Below are 18,976 nucleotides of genomic sequence, written 5' to 3' on the forward strand. Positions count from 1 at the left end.
AATATTTCAGAATATAAATATCTCAACCAATACAAATTTCCCCAATAAATCAATCACTCCCAATGTTATGAAAGTGTTCAGCAGTGCATTAATTAAGATTCAGACAAACAGCTCACATGCTTTACCAAATGAAATCGTGTGTTAGATACCAAGATCCCTCCAACAGGTGGATTTAAATTGAATCTCTTATAAGAGGTCAAATCTTTAAACGAATCTAGTTATCTTCTGAGATTAGTCTCCTTAGTTACATTACAATAATTTGGTCTACCAAATTATAAAACTCCAATACTTTGACCAATCAGAACAATTACTTTCTTGCATTGGCATCTAAAAAATATGATAATTTGCATTACTTACACAAATCAATAATAAAATACAACAGTAGGCAGTTCCATATCATTTGGTCTTTTCAAAATTTGACTAACCCACTTTTACCTTGACATATATTCCCACCTCCCCCCCCCCCCCCCCACCCAAAATACCACATCTCTCTTCATCTGCTTCCCCCTCTCTAACTTACATACTTACATTCTAGGTCAGTGATGGCTAGATACCACGAACGTACTTGCTAAATCCCTGCTTCTCTTGATTTAAATAAAAATAGCAAGGTTTGCAAAAACTGCCCCCAAAAGCCACTTAAAATAATCATCAAGTGCCAGTAGATTGGTCTCACAAGCTGTAGGACAGGACCTAATATGCAATACCAGGTACAGTTGTACTCAATATTCTACACGTAATCGCCGCAATTCAGATTTGAATGGTGCGATAGAACTGAGAGTCCTATGAGCAAGACTCCGTATATCCTCTCGTGAACAATCCCTTGAAATCCTGACAAGTTCCCAAAGAGCACCTCCACTAATCATGTCTTTGGCATTTGCTTCTGCAATATGTACAACCTCAGTTGCTTTAAGTTTTATAATATGTACTTGCAAAAAATGAAAAACACGATAAGAAATCATATTACCATGCTGTGCCAAGTGGCAGAGTGCAAGCTCAATGTGACGCCTGATTGGTGCAGCTTCATTATTAGCATTTTGTACTATCCACGGAAGTGCACCATCTTCTATCAATATAGACCTGCCAGTTTTTACCCCTGAGAGTGAAAAATATAATAGTAAGAGCAACTCCGTAGCTTTGTCCTCAAATACCAAGAACACATAAGAACCATTTTAGTTTTTATAGTGAATAGGAGTAGTGTGACGTGGATGATACTGTTGAGAACCGTTTGGAAGTAAGAGCATTTTCTTATCTGAAAAGTGGGCCCACTATAAGTTCTTATTTGAAATTACTATTTGAGTAAAATATGGTCTATGTTTTTAATTGTGACATGGGTTGGGTTGACATACTTAAATTTATATAAGAACCAAAAGTTAGTTACAGTCTAAAAGCTCTAAATTAAACCTCTTTATTTCATCACTCTCTCTTTAGTGCTAGAAATATTCAGTTTCTTTCTGGGAAGTGGAGTGGAGTGGACAAAAAAGAAGGCAGTGGCTTGCCGAGAAACGTGAATTTTACCTTAGTTATTGGATGAATCACATTTTGGTGACAGTTTCTAGTAACAACTTTATACATTTTACACTTAACATTTTCATGTTGAGAACGAGGAAGAAAGTAGACCTTGATTAGAAGCTCGAGACTCGCATTTTGCAAAATTGGCGATTCCTCGTGCAACTTGGGAAAGAACGTCTGGATGTCCACATCTTACTATTCCCAGTAATGCCTTGATACCTCCCTGAGATCTCAGAGTCATCAATATTTTATCTGGATGAAAACGCAAAGACAACATTATGAATAAACTTACAAAACATGTCTAGTGATGGTCATATGAAGATAATGGTGATTCTAAATGTAAAATCTACAAGTAAAAACTATTTTCAAATACCACTTAATGACAGAAAAACTAAATGAAGAACATTGACAATGAAGCTTGCAAAGAAGTTTCATATAATATGGGAGTTCACCCAACACATTTCATAGAGAAAGTAGAAATATTACTCTTGTAATCTCTAAAATAGAAAGTCCTGAAATGTTTCAGCTTTACGCGATACTATTTTGGAAAATTATGCAAATTAAATCTCTCTGAATAGACTGATTATATAAAGTGAATGTATTCTCTCATTTTTTTCTCAATTGTTACATCTCAACCATCAAACATGAGAGAGTGAGAGAGAGTGTGAGAGAGCGAGAGAGATAAAACAATAAAGAAAAAATGAGATTGAGTTTGTGGTTGAGACATGATAAGTGAGAAAAAATAAGAGAATTTCAATGGAGAGAATCCATTCCTTTATATGAAGCAGCATCTGCATTAATTTATTCCATCAGCGTCAATGTAAAGCAGCAAGTGAATCATCAAGACCAACCATTCAGGAATCATCAAGACCAACCATTCAGGATTAGTCGTCAGTCATGGCATCAAAATCAAACTAACTATGAGTACAACACTAACCTGGTATGCCTTTAAGTAATTTGCCAATTGTTTTTATTTGATAGTTATAAGAAATATATTCAAATTTTAGATTTTAGCAACATGAATGACAAGAAACAAAGAAATATACCAACATGAATAACTAGGAAAGAGGGAGATGTACCATTTCCACATAGGTTAGCAATTGCTCCAGCAACCATTCGAAGAGTTTGGGGATCTTCAGCGTCAGATGCAGCCATTGACAAGAGAGTAATTCCTCCTTCAGCCATTATAAGTTCTTGATTCGCTTCTGAATCGCCACAAAAGAAAGACAATATCAATACTAAAATTAGCTAAATGTACAACCACAAACAATCTGTACTGGTAACAAAGTCTGATGCAAGATCCTGTTGTCTAAAACATCTCATAATAAAAAATGAAAAAAAAACTACAATATTCATTACCATTCATAGCCAGATTGGCAATTGCCCCAGCAGCAACTCTGCGAACAGTTTCATCCTCATATCTTCGAAGAAGCATCAGCAAGGATGTAAGACCACCAGATTCAACAATTCTCTTTTGATTGGCCTCTGCATATTAGATTGAGATAAATCACTAAACAATGAAAGTGGGCAAAGAAATGAGGAAATGGGGCAAAGTGAAAACAAAGAAGTGATTTAAGTTGCTTTCAACAACATTTACCCATAAGGAAAAAGAAACATGGAAATATAACATGCAAACAAAATTTTTCACCAGATATGGATTTTCCTGATGAGAAACAACCCAAATAATACATTGAAGGGACAGTCAACAGAGAATATTAAGAATTTCTAAAAAAAAAAAAAAAAAATTAGAAAAGAGAAAACAAAGATTGCTATTATTGTAGTAGGTCTATGATTTAAAGAAAAAAAATGCAGCAAGATTATACATGGCGAAAACAAAGCTAGCTATATTTGTAGGTCTATCAATGGTTTTGACTTTATGGTTACATCACTAAAAACTGATAACCCATTCACTTAATGCAAGTTTTGCACACGATAGTAGTAAGCAAGAACAACAGAAGCACAATTCTCAGGATCTACAAAATGAGCTTCACAAATGATGATAGGGGTTGAAAGCATGAGCAAAATATAAGCCAAATATCTGAAAGCTCTGTTTTCTGAACAAAACAAATTTACAAAAGGATGGCCTTTTTTATTTCATCCATCCAGAACTCTTACAGCACGGACAAAAGACAAAAACTGAAAAGAAGAAATAGAACATCTGGTAACAGTAGAGGATCAAATAAAAGAGCCTTAAGAAGAATTTAGCTTCTACCTTCGGCTGCTAGGTTGGCCACCACTTTCACAGCATGAATTCGTACATTGGCATCATCCGACTCCAGCAATGACAAGATCTTTTGCAATCCAACTGTTAAAATAATGTTAGTCATATATACATTGATGATCAGATGTTTATTCCAGTGTTGTAAACAGTGCAGTTTAGTGTAGCGGCTCGGCCCCTGGCCGCTATAGGACATGCAGTAGAAGAGCAGTTCAGTGTAGCGGCCATAGCAGCCAAAATAGCTGATGATGCCCCGCTATGGCGATTACGTCAGAGTGGATTCACAAGTTTAAAAAAACCCTCAAAATTTATAGAGTCTGGCTTTTTTGCTTGGGATAATTTAGGAATTTTGCAATTAAAAGACACCAGAACAGTGTTTGGGCTTCTCTCTCACTATGTCTCACTGGTCAGTCATAGCTAGTTGTTGAATTCTTATATGTACAGTATAGATTATAGAAACGGTATAAAAATTTCAAAATAGCAGTCTTTGCACTATCCGCTATCTCGCTATAGCGCTTTTGTGTCTGGCTGCTATCCAGGATTGAGAACACTTGTGTAATCAATGCATAACTCAGACAACGTGTACCTTGCTCAAAGAGTGTAGCAACAGATGACTTCTGACCATTTGCAGCATCTTTGAATTGGGAATGCCTAACTTGAGTCGTGGAGGAATCTGTTGCAGAAAATGTGCTCCCAGAGCTTCCACCTTCCAAACACCTTCTCATCTATGATCATAACATTAAACAAATGATTGTGTTAGGGTTTACAAAATCCTCAAAATGCCCCTAAAAAAGGTTTTAAAAATAGAGTCAATTTGGAAATTTCCTACTAAAATCAAATAGCGACTGAAGCGGCCACTATCCGCTCCGCACCGCTATAGTAGCTGAAGCGGCCGCTATTTGATTCCGCGCCACTACGACGATTACCGTAGCAGTTTGTCGCAGCTACGCGCGGCCGCTATATACTAATATGGTAGAAACAGAAGAACTTCATATCATACAACTTCCAATTTCAATGTGCTAGCCAAGATTTCCATATATATGTATCTTTTTGAAGTACTTTAAAACGTAAATATGTTAAGAACACTGTGAAACTAGCTTCTCGTTCTCCAACATTTGCACAAGTATTTTCAAAATGCTAATACAGCTAGAGTGCTAGACTATCATACAGTTCATTCTTCAATGTTGTCCTAACATATGTTTGGAGTAGGATTATTTTTATGACCTCTATTTGCTGATCTGCTTACATTTACGTTGACGAGTTTCCATAACTAACATTGAAGAATGTTGTTCTTTTTTAACCACTTTTCAATTACACTGCAAAGCTAACGTATAAAATCCAAGCTATAATTTAACATTGAAGCATATGCTTCATCTTCGGTCAACATAAAACAAATACCTGCTCAGTTTCAAAGTTCGCTTGCAATAATTGACTTCTTAATATTATTATTTCTTCTTCAAGTTTCTTCTTCTGATGAGCTTCATCCTCCAGGAGGTTGCGAAGCTTTGTAATTTCCAAATCCTCTCCTGCCTAGTACACAATAAAAAGTTTCTAATATACCAGAAATACATGATTGGAATAAAAAACAAAAGCCAAAGAAGTTTTCTATTTAAAAGATACTCACCTCTGGTTTTGTATATTTCCCCAGCTGCCGTTTTAGATGTGTTAGCTCTTCTTCAGCTGCCTTTCTTCTATTGCTTTCGGTTTCGAGCAGCATTTTGATCTCAGCAACTTCGTCTGCAGAAGATTGTGCAGGCCACTGTGCCAAAAAGACATAAATAGCTAAAAAGTTAAGCACAGAATAAAATATCCAAAAGTAGGGAAAAGATGTAAATAGAACTCCACAAGGCAAACCAATTCAGAAGCCAATAGCGAACATAAATTGTACTACCTCTGTCCAAAATATACCTCACTTTAGTACGTTGCACACAAATTAAGAAATATAGTTAATTATGCATGAGAAAGAGAAATTAGGAAGTTTACAAAATTACCCTTCAGTAATGGTAGGAAAGAGAAATTAAAAGAACTGGAAAAAGAGAGCAACAAAACGTAAGGGATATAATAGGCAAAGTAACATCAATACTTCGTTGATATTATAAAATGCATATAAAACGCGGCAATTTGTTTTTACTAGAATGACATATTGTGAGGCAGAGTCGGTAACATAGGAACCAGTGAAGATTGAAGTGTTAATAATATAATTGAATTAAGCACAAGCCATAATAGCTTAGTCAAAAACAAGGAAAGCCTACTAACAAAAGCCATATTACAAGGAGAGAAAATTGATGACCTAAAGCCAACTATTTTAGTTAGATTATTTATTTATGAAAAAAACCTTGACTTTACTTGGTAAATAGTATAATCATGGAATATCAATTGCAGTCTATTCCCACTCCCTAATTGGCATGATAGAAGTGTAGTGAGACTTGCTTAACGGAATTTGGAATTAGAAAGTCAATATGATTGAGTAGAAATGAAAGCATATTGACTCCAACATCTGCCTACAGCCTACCTCAGTCTTGAATTACAAAGAAAATGGAAGATAAATATCCTCCTTAGCAAACCAACAGCACAGGAAACGCCCAAGAAAAGAAGAAAAATAAGACCAAACAAAACCACCCGAACCCTAAACATGTATGTTAGAGAAAACCCATTAATAGCATATGTGATTTACAATAAATTGGAGCCAAATGCCAAATCTTATCCACATCAAGGGCTGTGCTATAAAACCTGCTAGAAAAATACATAAATTATGTTCCGACCAAAGAATAGCATATTGCAAATTGTGACAAAACTTGGGTTCTTTAATTGAGTTCAACCAATTCTACCAAAACCAGGCTACAATAACACTATATATCCACAAAAAAAAAAAAAACTCACAATTAATCCAAAAATATGGAATATCATAGTTTAAAAAGGAATACCTCTCCATTATCAGCATTGTAATCATGTCTTTCTTGATTCAACACCAACTTCTGTTCCAGCTCCTTTACAATTCCCATATACTCCATCTGGCATTTCAGTTTCTCTTGCTACAGCGTAAAATCGTACCACTCAATGTAAGACATTGACCAAAGATTAAAAAAAAAAAAAAAATCAAAATGTTAAAACTTAGCATCTTCAGGGATTTAAGTTTTCAAAAGAATGTGACCATAAGGTAACATGTCTTATCTCAGCTTCAGAAGACAGTGTAAGGAACTAGAGATAGCCTTAAAAACATTTGATAGCAAACAGTGAGTGCCATGTTATAAGGAACTAGATATAGCCTTAATAATGCAGATTACCCCTTCGACATAATAGTTGGAAGGGCATAGTCCCTATACTACACCCCTATTGAGTGCAATGATATATCCTAAACTATTCAGTCAAGAAAGTGTGTGTGTGTGTGTGTGTGTGCGCGCGCGTGTGTCTATATATATCCTAAGAGTCGTGTCTATAAGAGATACAGATGCCTAAAACTTGATCAAGGTTTTCCAGCCAAGCAGAAACCGTCTTATTTTAGATATATCACTTCTTATCCTCAAAAAGCACAAGCTAAGATGCTTCTTTAGAAAATAACACTCATCATAGTCTCTCCTGCGTTAACAAGATACGGATTCTGTTTACCCAAGTCATACCCTATAATTACTTTACAATCTGTAGTTTCTGTTCACAGCACCTGAAATGCTGGAACCACGCGTGAAATCATCTATTTAAATCCTAATCTATACAGCATTATGCATAACATCGGTAAAATACATCAAAACTAAAAGACTCATGTTCCAAGGAAAAAAAACATGCACTCAACATTGTGCTACACTGCTAGCATAGTATAGATAATGCAACGAACCTCTAATGCATTAGCGAAGTTTCTCTCAACCTCCACAATACGACACTGTGCCTCCAAATTTATTTTTTCAATGTCATCCTCAAAAGCTTTATGTTGCCTCTCATTTTCTGCAATGAGCTTATCTAACTGTATTTCAAGCTTTCTTGACAAGCTTTTATAATCAAACTCCTCCTTTATTTTCAGCATATTCTCAACTTTCATAGCCTGAGACATATAATGCACATCACTTACGAGTTAAATAGAAGAACATACATAAATGAGAAAATGACAGTAACAACTCAGTTATGGTTAGGAAAAATTTAACTAAGAAGAATGAGCATTGAACATTGATCTAATTAAGATACCAGCAAAAGAGTATTTTAATGCACAAGGAGTCGGGCGTAGAATCTACAGTCCTCAAATTATAGTATTTAATAACTTCTGACCCAAAAGGTCGGCTATGAATGGCTTTTCAAATTCAAAATACTTTCCAACAGACACCAAAATAAAAATAAGAACAAAACGAAACAGGTATTAAGAGTTAAATTGATATTTGAATAATGCTAGCAACACACACTTTCCAACACGCTCTCTTTGATTGGGTAAAATATACATGGGTTCCACCAAATTTATATGGGGCCACATGATTTGGTGAGCCCAGTGTAAATTGTAATCGATCAAAGAGAGTGTGTTGAAAACTGTGTCAAAGAGTTTGTTGCTAGTACTTTGTATGAATTAGAAGTTATATATTACAGTATAGATACTCAAATATGAAACTGACCCTTTGGCCAAACAATATGGTACTAGAAGTTTCTCCTCTGTGGCGTGGAGATGGACCAATAGTCACTATCAATGAAGTCCTAGCTGTGCCTGCAAAGTATTGGAAAACATCAACCGGGGTTATATAGAATACTAGAACCAAAAATTCTTATAGTTACAAAAATATTTGTGAGAAAGAAATTATAAATACGTCAATCAAGGATTTGAGAAACCAGTTCCCCCAGACCATGAATGACATTATTACACTGAAATATTTGAATTTTGATTGCATCATGTGATGAAACAGAAGATAAGCATAAGATATGTCTAAGAAAAGAGATCACGGAAACTTACCACCAAAAGAATCTCGGAGCATTCTGGTGAGCTTTGAATCACGAAATGGAACATGGGCATTATTCTCGGCTAGAGCATTAATACATTTTCCCAGTGAACTAAGTGAAAGATTTATAGATTTAGCTTCCTCGAGCATGAGCCCTTCACTTCCTGGTGGAGAAAAAAATAACAAATATTAGGAACATACCAACTACCCTGTTTGGATAACCAACTTCATTAAGTGATTATGGCATTATCGCTTATCATATAAGTGCTTATGTATAAGCTCTTTCTATGACAAGATAAAATTAAGTCAAATAAGCGATCATGGAGAGCTTGTGAAAATAAGTTGAAAACAGCTTATGAACAGGTCTTGCGCTTATGCTGGTAGATAAGCTCAAAAATGCCAATCCAAGTAAACCCTTAATAACAGAAGCTACTCAGCCACTGAAGTTAAGAAAAGGACCAACACCGAACAAATGTACGCGTTTCAAAACCCACAATAAACAGGGAAGATTATAGGGTGGTTCATTTGAACTTAGTTATTTCTTAAACTAATGTTTACTACTATTTACAAAAAATGTTTCACTTTTCAGTTTTTCTGTTTTCAGGATTTTGTGAAGGAGCGGGATGAAAACAATCCTTAACAAAACCCAAAACAATAAATACTTTCACCATTTCCTTTATAAAATATTGGAAATAAAAAAGGAAAAATAACGTGTCAATTTTGAAATTAGTTATTGGGAAAAATCACATCAAAATAAAAACAGAAAATAATTCGAACATCTCTTAGCAGTTTCCAATTAGTATTTAGAACTTAGGAGTGCATATATCCAGAAAATTAAAAATAAAAGACAAAATAAAACTAACGTGTCAGAAACCATTAATATAATCAACTGAGCACGTTAACAACTCTTCATGTGTTGGGGGGGGATTGGGTTAGCTCAACTAGTCTGAGCTAAGGGTTAATTAATTAGTAATTACTAACATTGGCCATTTCAAAAACAAAACAAAAAAAAAAAACACAACTCTTCATATCAGAGATAACAGGTAGCATTGACAGAGATACGAGTAATAAAATCAGGCTCGTCAAAAAATGATAATAAACGTAATCAAATTACCAATACCAATAAAAATAACTTACTAATTTTTCTAAAAAACTTTTGAAATGTATAAAGAATAAAAATGTAGTATAAATTGGCAAGCAAAGTTCTACTTCTAGATATATCCACATTTTCCTGCAACAATGCCATTGCCAGCATAATGCATGCATTCACCCATGACAATGCTTCATGGAGAAGCCACTCTCAGAACATAGTGATTCATGACATGTATGCCATAATAATTAAACACAGAATTTAAGTTCAGTGCACACCTGATTTGTGAACACGCTCTGAACCTGCCAAGTCTACCACAACCAACTTGCTCTTCCGAACAAGTGGTTTTGAAGGTTTAATCAAGTGAGAGGCATCGCCATTTTGACTAGATACAATATCTTCGCTTTCTGCGACAGACCTCTTAATATGTACCTGTTTAATATCAGAAAATATAACTTCATCAAGATTGGCTGTTATTTTTAAGGAATTGCAAAAAGATGATAATTGCATTTCTTTATTTTCAACGTATGAAAAATAAAAGTTACGCAAGTTTAATTATTTCACCGTCAGCATAGCGTGACTGCGAGAAGACTCGGTGTTCATTTTGGTATTAGCAGCAACCCGATTAGCCTCCCCTATTCTTAACAACTCCAGAAAGCTCTGCTGATCCCTGATTTCTACAAGAGTTGCCCCAGGCAAAGATACATCACCAGTTCTTGGATCTTCTACTATCGGAATGTTATCGTTTGCTGGATTAAGCAAGTCCTGAAGAGTCTCCATGTAAAGCTACACATTTATAGCATACAAATATGAGATAAAGTTTTCACAAAACTTAAACTACCCTATGAATGTTGTGAACAAGGAACTATTTCATGATTAAACAAAATAAGGCAAAAATACTAGAAGATAAAAGTTGATAGATATGATTCAAAAAGCAGTAATGCACATAAAAATATACAACCTGATGATACGAGACAGTGACAGAGTCAGTATCTGGAGATAAATCGGCAAGAATATCCTCCATAGAACGCACCATGATTCCACGACTTGATGTGTCTCCTTCCCCCAATTGTCCAAGAGTAAAAGTTTTCCCCGTTCCAGTTTGACCATAAGCCATTACAGTCCCATTATAACCATCAAGAACACTCTGCCAACCACATATCAATCACATGTTAAACAGTATAACATTGTAAAAAAAGGACAAGATCGTAGTGAATACAGAGTGTTAAAACCAGAAAAGATCTTTATCAAATCATAAATAACACCAATATGAAACAGAAATGGATAGGATAGCTGGGAAAAGGAAGTTAATTAAACATTTAGAACGTGCACCATTGTAACAGACCTCTACGACTGGCTTAGCGACAACCTCATAGACACGCTTTTGAGATGCAGATTGAGTAAGCACCTCATCAAACTCATAAGTATCTGAATCCCAATTGTTTCTGCGAAGTTTCAGTCTTTTAAGCTGAAGGAGAGTAAAAATACAAAAGGTCAAACGTCAAACAAGGCTTGTGCATAAAACAATCCAAAAAGTGTATCTATAAATCAAAGCAATACACAAATTCTACAGATGGTTATTAATCAAGTAATACGAATGCACCTCTGGTTGTAATTCAACACAGTCACCAAAATCAGCATCTGCCATCTCTTCTTCCGCATTTCTAGGTCTCAATCTTACAGCCACTCGAACTCTTCCAGGCACTGTACACAAAATTATAGGATAACGAGTGAGTGATGCCACCCGTTGAGATTCTAAAAGTTAGACAACGATTGAGCAAAGATGATTATGTAATGCTAATGCTTAATTGGCCAGCACTTATCAGACTCGACATTTTTATGTATATTTATTTCTGTATACTTACAATTAATCAAATGTAATGTTTGCAAGAAAATCAATACAAGTGCAACTTCCTAAGTACACAAATACATGAACAACTTTCAATGCTGCCATTTCCAATTGTTGTCTTTGGTGTTTCCAACACCACCATATCAGAAAGCACAACAAAAAATAGAGATTTAATTGTCACACTGTTTTCAAGGATTGGATTTAATTCAAAATAAAATTATGAAAAAAGCACAACGACATCTCTCCGATATCAGACTTTGAACCCTAATATGTCCACAATCTCTATAAATTTTGACTAGTCATGATTAAGTACCTTTTAACCCTATACCTTCCTTATGTAATGAACTGCTCAGAAGCCTTTTCACCGTCAAATAAACAATTTAAGCCTATACTGTTACAGTCTCCAAGTATTCTCATACTCTATAATTTTTCAATTTTTCACTTAATAATAACACACTGTAATTTCAATTTTTTACTTAATAATAACACGCATATCACTATGCGAAAGTTCAACTATAAGTCTCTTCCAATTTACACATACGCAACCATGCGGTTATCATAGTTCCAGCTCGTTACCCACTATCTCCCGAGCCATAAGGAGATTTCACCTATCATTGCATTAACTTGGTCTCGCGCCTATAGTCATTACAGGATCCACCCTTAATGGTCTAAGTTCCAAATCTAACATAGTCTGGCACTAAACATTACCTTTACAAGGTAAACACCATCTAGCTGAGCCTTTTTCAGGTATCACCAGATTCTCTAACTCCTGGTGTACAGTTCCCCTTAATTTCAATACAATAAACCTTCTCTGATATCCTACCATCATGTTAACTATTCTGAGTGGCGACTCCACTGTCCAACGAACTATATAATGGCCACCCTCCTTTGATAACTACAAAATCCTCTTCTAGCTTCGTCCTGGTGCTTACAAGAACAACATCCAGTAATTTCTTCAAAAAGCTTCCAAAGCAACCTCAGTAGCCTTCAAAACATCAATAATACAAAGTATTCTCCAAGTCCAACATTCACCTATCAAAGCCTGGTTATCAGATATGACCTATACCACTGGTAGTGGGATTTAAAGAATTCCGCTACCATTGGCATTTCAATAACTAAACTTATCCTAACCATACATTTAATATGATTCAAAGGTTGCAGCTACTAACTTCACAAATCACTTCTCTTAGCAATAGTTGAAAAATAAAACACAGTTCAAATTCAAAATCCACATCACTTCAGTGATATTTTCCTACTAATAATATGAGGAATATAAGACTAATAATAATACAGATGAGTTTAAATAAGATAACGCAAAAAAACTCCACAAAATAAGATAACACATTAAATAAACCTACTAATCAAAACACATTCAAAAGCTCATAGACATTACTTTTCTAATCTCTAGTCGAAAATTCTGCAATCAGAGTCACATCTTCATCATCTCCAAGCTCGAAGTACACAACATATCAATAATTCCAGATCTAAAGTACAACTACGCAATTTTAAATAAACAATATCAATCATGCATCTGATTAATATTCAATTCAACAAACGGTTGGTCCTATATCACATACTAGCTTTCCAATTCACATTTCTAACAATCAAAATTTACCTAAATTACACACGGAGTAAACATGAACAAAAATGCACAATCAACAACGAATCCGTGCAATTCGTGAACAACCGCTATAATCATTAGGTCAAGCAAAAAGTCACAATCAAGAGAGTGAAGAGCTTAATTATTGCGACCTAATCGTAATTAAGAGCTGCATTACCACATTTGAATCTGGTTAATTAGGTAATGGTAAATGGAACTAACCGGCATCGTTTTTAGCGGCGGAGTTAGGGCGGCGAGGAACGGATCCTCCCGGTGAGGGAGAGGAAGCTCGGGGACGAGGTTTGAGAGGACGATCGAATTTGGCGCTTCCTCTTTGGGCGCCATTACGGTTGAGATTTGAAGCCATCGTGTGAGAGAGAGTGGAAGAAAATGGCGTTTAGCGGTTTTTGGAAAGTTAAATAGAAGAAGAAGGAGGAAATGGGAGAGGTGTTGTGGGGTCCAGTGTTGTTGATAGGTGGTGGGACCCACTGTGGTTTGTAGTTGTAGTACTTTGAAAGTGAGATGAGAGGGAGAGGAGAGAGAGACCGTGGACTGTGTAGACCGTGGAGTGGAGGTAAACAATTTAAAACACTGTTTTCCAAATTAACCGGTGTTTTAAAAAAATTATGGGTGCGTTTGTTTTGGATTTTTTCCAAAAAAAATCTATTTTTTCTTTTAAAAAATCACTTTTTTCATTTTTAAGTGTTTGTTTTGGATTTTTAGAAAAATCATTTTATCAAAAAAATCTATTTTGATCCTAAAATGAAAAGCTATTAGGATTTGCTTTTCTCAAAATCTATTTTTTTCAACAACAAGGAGGTAACACATGTACAAGTTAAAACTCATTTTTTTAGAAAAAATGGATTTTTATGGGTAGTAGACAAACAAAAATAAGTTCAGGTTTTTTTTAAAATCTCTAAAAAAAAATCTCTAGATTCTTTTAACATAAAATCTATTTTTTTTAAAGCTGAAACAAACACACCCTATATTGGACATCTCTTAAATCCGCAATGTTAAATGGAACAGACTGATTAGCGGTAAAAAAGTAGTAAGAATAAGATAAATGTAATAAATATGAAAATTTTGTGTTGGATATATGGTAAAACCGATATAATAGAATTAAAGATGACAATATTAGAAGAGAAAGTTGGAGTAGCACCAAAGATGGAAAAATATGGTGTAAAATGTGTTTTAGTGGTTTGGACAAGTAGGAAGGAGATGGGAGAGAATCATAACACAAGAGATGAAGGAAGACATAAAAAAGAAAATAAATTAGAAGAATTAGTAGAAAAGATTTAGAGATTTTTTTTAGGGAAGAAAAGATTTAGAGATTAATGAGTTAGATTTAAATATGGTTTATGATATGAAAACATGATGTAATTTGATCCATGTAATTAAGTTCACATGGTGGTATGATGTTTGGTTGTTGTTGTTGTTAGAAAAATATACTTATTTTATTAGTTAATTTAATATTTAAATGTATTTTTTATTAATTTGTCTGTTCTTAGAATTACTAAAAAAAAAAAAATCAAAGGTTTGAATTGTGTGCATAAGATATTTGGTTCATTAAAAAACTAAGGTTTTGTTCGGTAAAAATAGAGATAGTTGATACTCCCTCCGTTTTAAAATGAGTGTCGCTTTAGCCAAAAAAATTTGTTTCAAAATGAATGTCGCTTTCAGTTTCCAATGCAATAATAACTTTTTCTTTTCAATTGTATCCTCCAATTAATACTCTGCACACTACTTCCAAAGTATTACTTTTAAAACTAACCAATAGTTAATAAGGATAATTTGGTAAAATAACCATTCTTTTTCTCTTAATCATTGCATTTCTTAATATGTGTGTAAACACCTAAAACGACACTCATTTTGAAACGGATGGAGTATTTTTTTTTTTTAAAAAGCGGATAGTTGATAGGCTAATTAAACTGTTTGGTAAAATTAAATGTTCAACTAACTAATAAATTTAAAATGACATAAAGGACAGTTGGAAATCTTTTTTTTAATTTAATATATATTTTATGTATTAGTAAAATAATTTCTTTCCTTATTTTTTTATTTTAGATTTATTTCATTACATTTTTTATACTTTAAAAAAATTAAAGTTTATTTTTCTTAAAAAAATTATTTTTAAAAATAAAAATTTAAAAACAATAGTTTTAAACGAACCACAAGAAGGTACCACGAAAAAAACAAACAAAAATAAGTTATATATAGGGTTTTGCTATAAGATATCTTTTTTTTTTGACAAAATAAAAGATATTCATTCATTCAAATTGAAAGATTACTTCGATATAACAAAAAGGATGAATCTATGAACAGGCTCACAACATCCATGTTAATAGCATAAAACAGCAAAGTACAAATGCCTACACATATGACTATATTTAAATCTCCGGAATAACCATGTTTCCGGATCTGCAACGTGGATGACGTCAAAGTCATTGATTGGATCTGCACTGGATCGAAGATGATGACAATCTGAAGCGATCAAATACCTGAGAGAAACAAGAAAAACAAACAACGTCGCACAAAGACGACGAATAACCAACGTCGCATGTAACACCCCGTTTTCCCAACGTAAAAATTTCTTAAATAAAATCAGAGTTTTTCATCATAAAACGGAATGTCACATTTCTTAAAAATCGTAAATGGAATAAATAATAATTTATCCTTCAAAAATATAACAACATAATCTTTAAAATCTCGCAGCGGAAATATTTCAACATCATAAATAGTCTTTGGCACTAAGGCCTCATCATCATAAAAGTCTAAAACATAATAACTGGTTCAGTCCAACATCTTTATTATAAAATCTCATAAAACAATACGTAAGGAATAGAAAACAAAGTCAAAACTCACATCCTGTTACGTATCAGAGCACCTAAAGACACACACTTGAAAGGAGTCCACTCACGACCGCAACTAATCTTGGTTACCTGCAAGTTACCCATACGAAGAGCAACATTTTCAAGCTGAAGGAGTGAGATTTCACAAAACAATAATATTAGGCATATATTTCAACAATTATATCTAACATCTTAAACTTCATTAACTATCATCATTAATCTTCCTACATTAGTCATAAACTTCATCATACATCATCAAAAATACAATCATAAACATCATCATATATCTTCATAAATATAATCATAAAACATCATCTTATAGCATCATAAGTACAAACATAAACGTCTTCGTATATCATCATAAATATATTCATAAAAGCATCATCACATATCATCAATTAATAATCGCAAACAATCATCACATACTAATCGCAAACAATCATCACATATCATCAACTATTAGTCATAAACAGTCTTCACACATCATCAAATATTAATCACAAGCATCGTATATCATCTTAATCGTAACATCATAACTTAACGACTTGACTCGACTATGCAACTATTCATCTTAAATCATCTTGACTCAACTATGCACCTCTTAACGTCTTAAACCATCTCAAATCATCATGAAATGCAAATGCATGTGGTATCAATCTAGGGCATAAGCCCTCATCGTCGTGGGTTGAGTATAAATATACTCCTAGGGCATAAGCCCTCATCGTCGTGGTTGAGCAAAAGCTCCAGGGCATGAGCCCTCATCGTCGTGGGTTGAGCAAGAGCTCCAGGGCATGAGCCCTCATCTATAAATGAGTATGCATGGACTCAACATCTTACGTCTTAGAAACTTCATGAACATCTATGACATCTTAACATCTTGACAACATAACATCTTAACAACTTGACGACTTCATAACGACTCGACGACTTAACAACTTCATATCATCTTAACGTCTTAACATCTTAACATCTTAGCATCTTAAAACATCATATATAATTCACATTAATACTCATATAACAATATCACATTGATAATATTAACAGCAACATGACAACACACAATTAATTCATCATATATCATCGTATTCAAGTATCAAGAATCCATCATGCATCTTGGTAAGAACATAAATAATCATGCACAACATATTTTCATGTCAAACCAAAGCTACTGGAAAGATATCACAATTATCAACAACTTTCATGTTTACAACAAAGATCAATTCAAAACAGAAACATATGAACAAAACGCAAAAACATGAAACAGAGAATGCTGTCACCGTACAATTTCGCTAAGACCTTCTTGGAGTATTTTCATCATAACTCAAAAACTAAAAATCATATTCACGTCAAACCAAAGCCACTGGAAAGCTAACAAAATTATCTAAAACTTTCATGTTTACGCCTAAGACCAATTCTGTACCGATCAATACCAGTTTTCATTTTAAATTCGGAAAAGTTGTGCTAAAAGTCCATAAAAATTCACTGTGACCTACGTGCAGTAATTTGACCATAACTCAAGTTCTATAAATCCTTTTGAAGTCAAACCAACGGCATTAGAAATCTAACATCCATACCTACAACTTTCATGTTTACACCTAAAGCCAATTCAAAACTGAAATGTGTGAAAAAGATGCAAAAACATGAAACAGAGAATGCTGTCAGAGATAGCTCTCGGGAAAACTCCATTTTTCATCCCAAAATCCCAATTTTGAATCCTCTAAGCCCAAATTTGGTCCCAAAGTTTGTTTAAACGTTTCTAAACATGAAAAGACACTCAAATCCATATAAAACTTGAACTAAAACATCCTTTCAACAAAAATCACCATTTGACCCATTTTTCATGAAAACCTTCAAGAACAACATAAATTCACTTCAAGCTCTATGATTATGATTACCCATGGATTATCTAAGGTTTGTACACAATTTCTACATCAATCTAACATTTTTCCATCATCTAATTATCAATTTTCACTCAAACCCTAATTTCTCATAATCTCACAAACTCATCCTACAACTCGTTAAATCTAATCGTTAGAATCATACACATAATAAGATTGAATGCTAGTCTCACCCTTTACCTTAACAATCGATGCAGCCTCTTCTCTCTTCTCTTTGTCTTCTCTTCTCTTCTCTTCTCTCTAAACCTTGTTTTCTCCAAAAATTGATCGTACGTTCTATGTCTTTCTAAACCCAACTTCTCTTATTTATAACCCCTCATCTAATTTCTCTTACACCTCAAAATTACTCTTTTCCTCATAATCTTATTTATTTCTAAATTAAATATATATCTCTCCCACTTAATAATATTAATACACCAAATAACACATAATAACATATTTCATCAAAATATATATGTATATAATATTTTAACACTAAATAACAAATATACCTCTTCACTGAATAACAAATATATTTATACACCAGATAACATATATATTTCCACACAAAATAACAAATATATTTCTGCACCAAATAACATATATATTTCCACACAAAATAACAAATATATTTCTACACTAAATAACATATATATTTCTACACCAAATAACATATATATTTCTACACAAAATAACCCCACAACTTAATATTTATTTTATTTTCGAATCGTATTTTATTAAACATTAAAATAAGTCACAACGTCTAATAAATTTCTCTAAAATCATATAAATCACATAAATCTTATAAATCACACTAATCATGTAAATATATTCTAAAACTCATTAAAATAATTAAATAATCGAAACGGGCGTTACATCGCACGAAGACGACGAAATCACAAAATAAAACGAAATAGATGTGAAAATCACTTATTTCAATAAAAGGGAAATAGAAAAACGAGTTAGAGGGGTGATTTTGGGTCAAAAATTGACCCTAAATCACCCCTCTTTGGTGGATGAAGGAGAAGAAACTAAGGTTTTTGTGACGGCTCACAAGAAATAAAGGAAAAAGAGAAG

The 18,976-nt window shown here is 33.7% G+C and overlaps 1 protein-coding gene across 2 annotated transcripts; it reads right to left on the minus strand.

Annotated features, from left to right (window-relative positions):
- Positions 1 to 120: 120 nt before the first annotated feature.
- On the minus strand, positions 121 to 13,555 carry ARK2 (armadillo repeat kinesin 2). Of its 2 annotated transcripts, none has more exons than XR_015017642.1 (19): positions 13,396 to 13,555; positions 11,328 to 11,428; positions 11,070 to 11,192; positions 10,686 to 10,871; positions 10,289 to 10,510; positions 10,003 to 10,156; positions 8,649 to 8,798; positions 8,317 to 8,405; positions 7,557 to 7,760; positions 6,652 to 6,759; positions 5,352 to 5,486; positions 5,126 to 5,257; positions 4,314 to 4,452; positions 3,722 to 3,814; positions 2,869 to 2,994; positions 2,589 to 2,714; positions 1,618 to 1,761; positions 965 to 1,077; positions 121 to 880 (listed from the first exon to the last, which is right to left on the minus strand). XR_015017642.1 is itself a non-coding variant. In XM_085722992.1 (19 exons), the coding sequence occupies exons 1-19, from the start codon at positions 13,538 to 13,540 to the stop codon at positions 720 to 722; spliced, it is 2,667 nt and encodes an 888-aa protein (XP_085579118.1). In that variant the 5' UTR covers positions 13,541 to 13,555; the 3' UTR covers positions 121 to 719. The 2 variants fall into 2 exon arrangements, 1 of the variants encoding a protein (XP_085579118.1); XM_085722992.1 differs by having other exon boundaries at positions 965 to 1,093.
- Positions 13,556 to 18,976: the final 5,421 nt, after the last annotated feature.

This window comes from Medicago sativa, chromosome 7 (genome assembly GCF_051527215.1).
Source record: "Medicago sativa cultivar Bolivia chromosome 7, Bolivia_mono, whole genome shotgun sequence".
Lineage (NCBI taxonomy): Eukaryota > Viridiplantae > Streptophyta > Magnoliopsida > Fabales > Fabaceae > Medicago > Medicago sativa.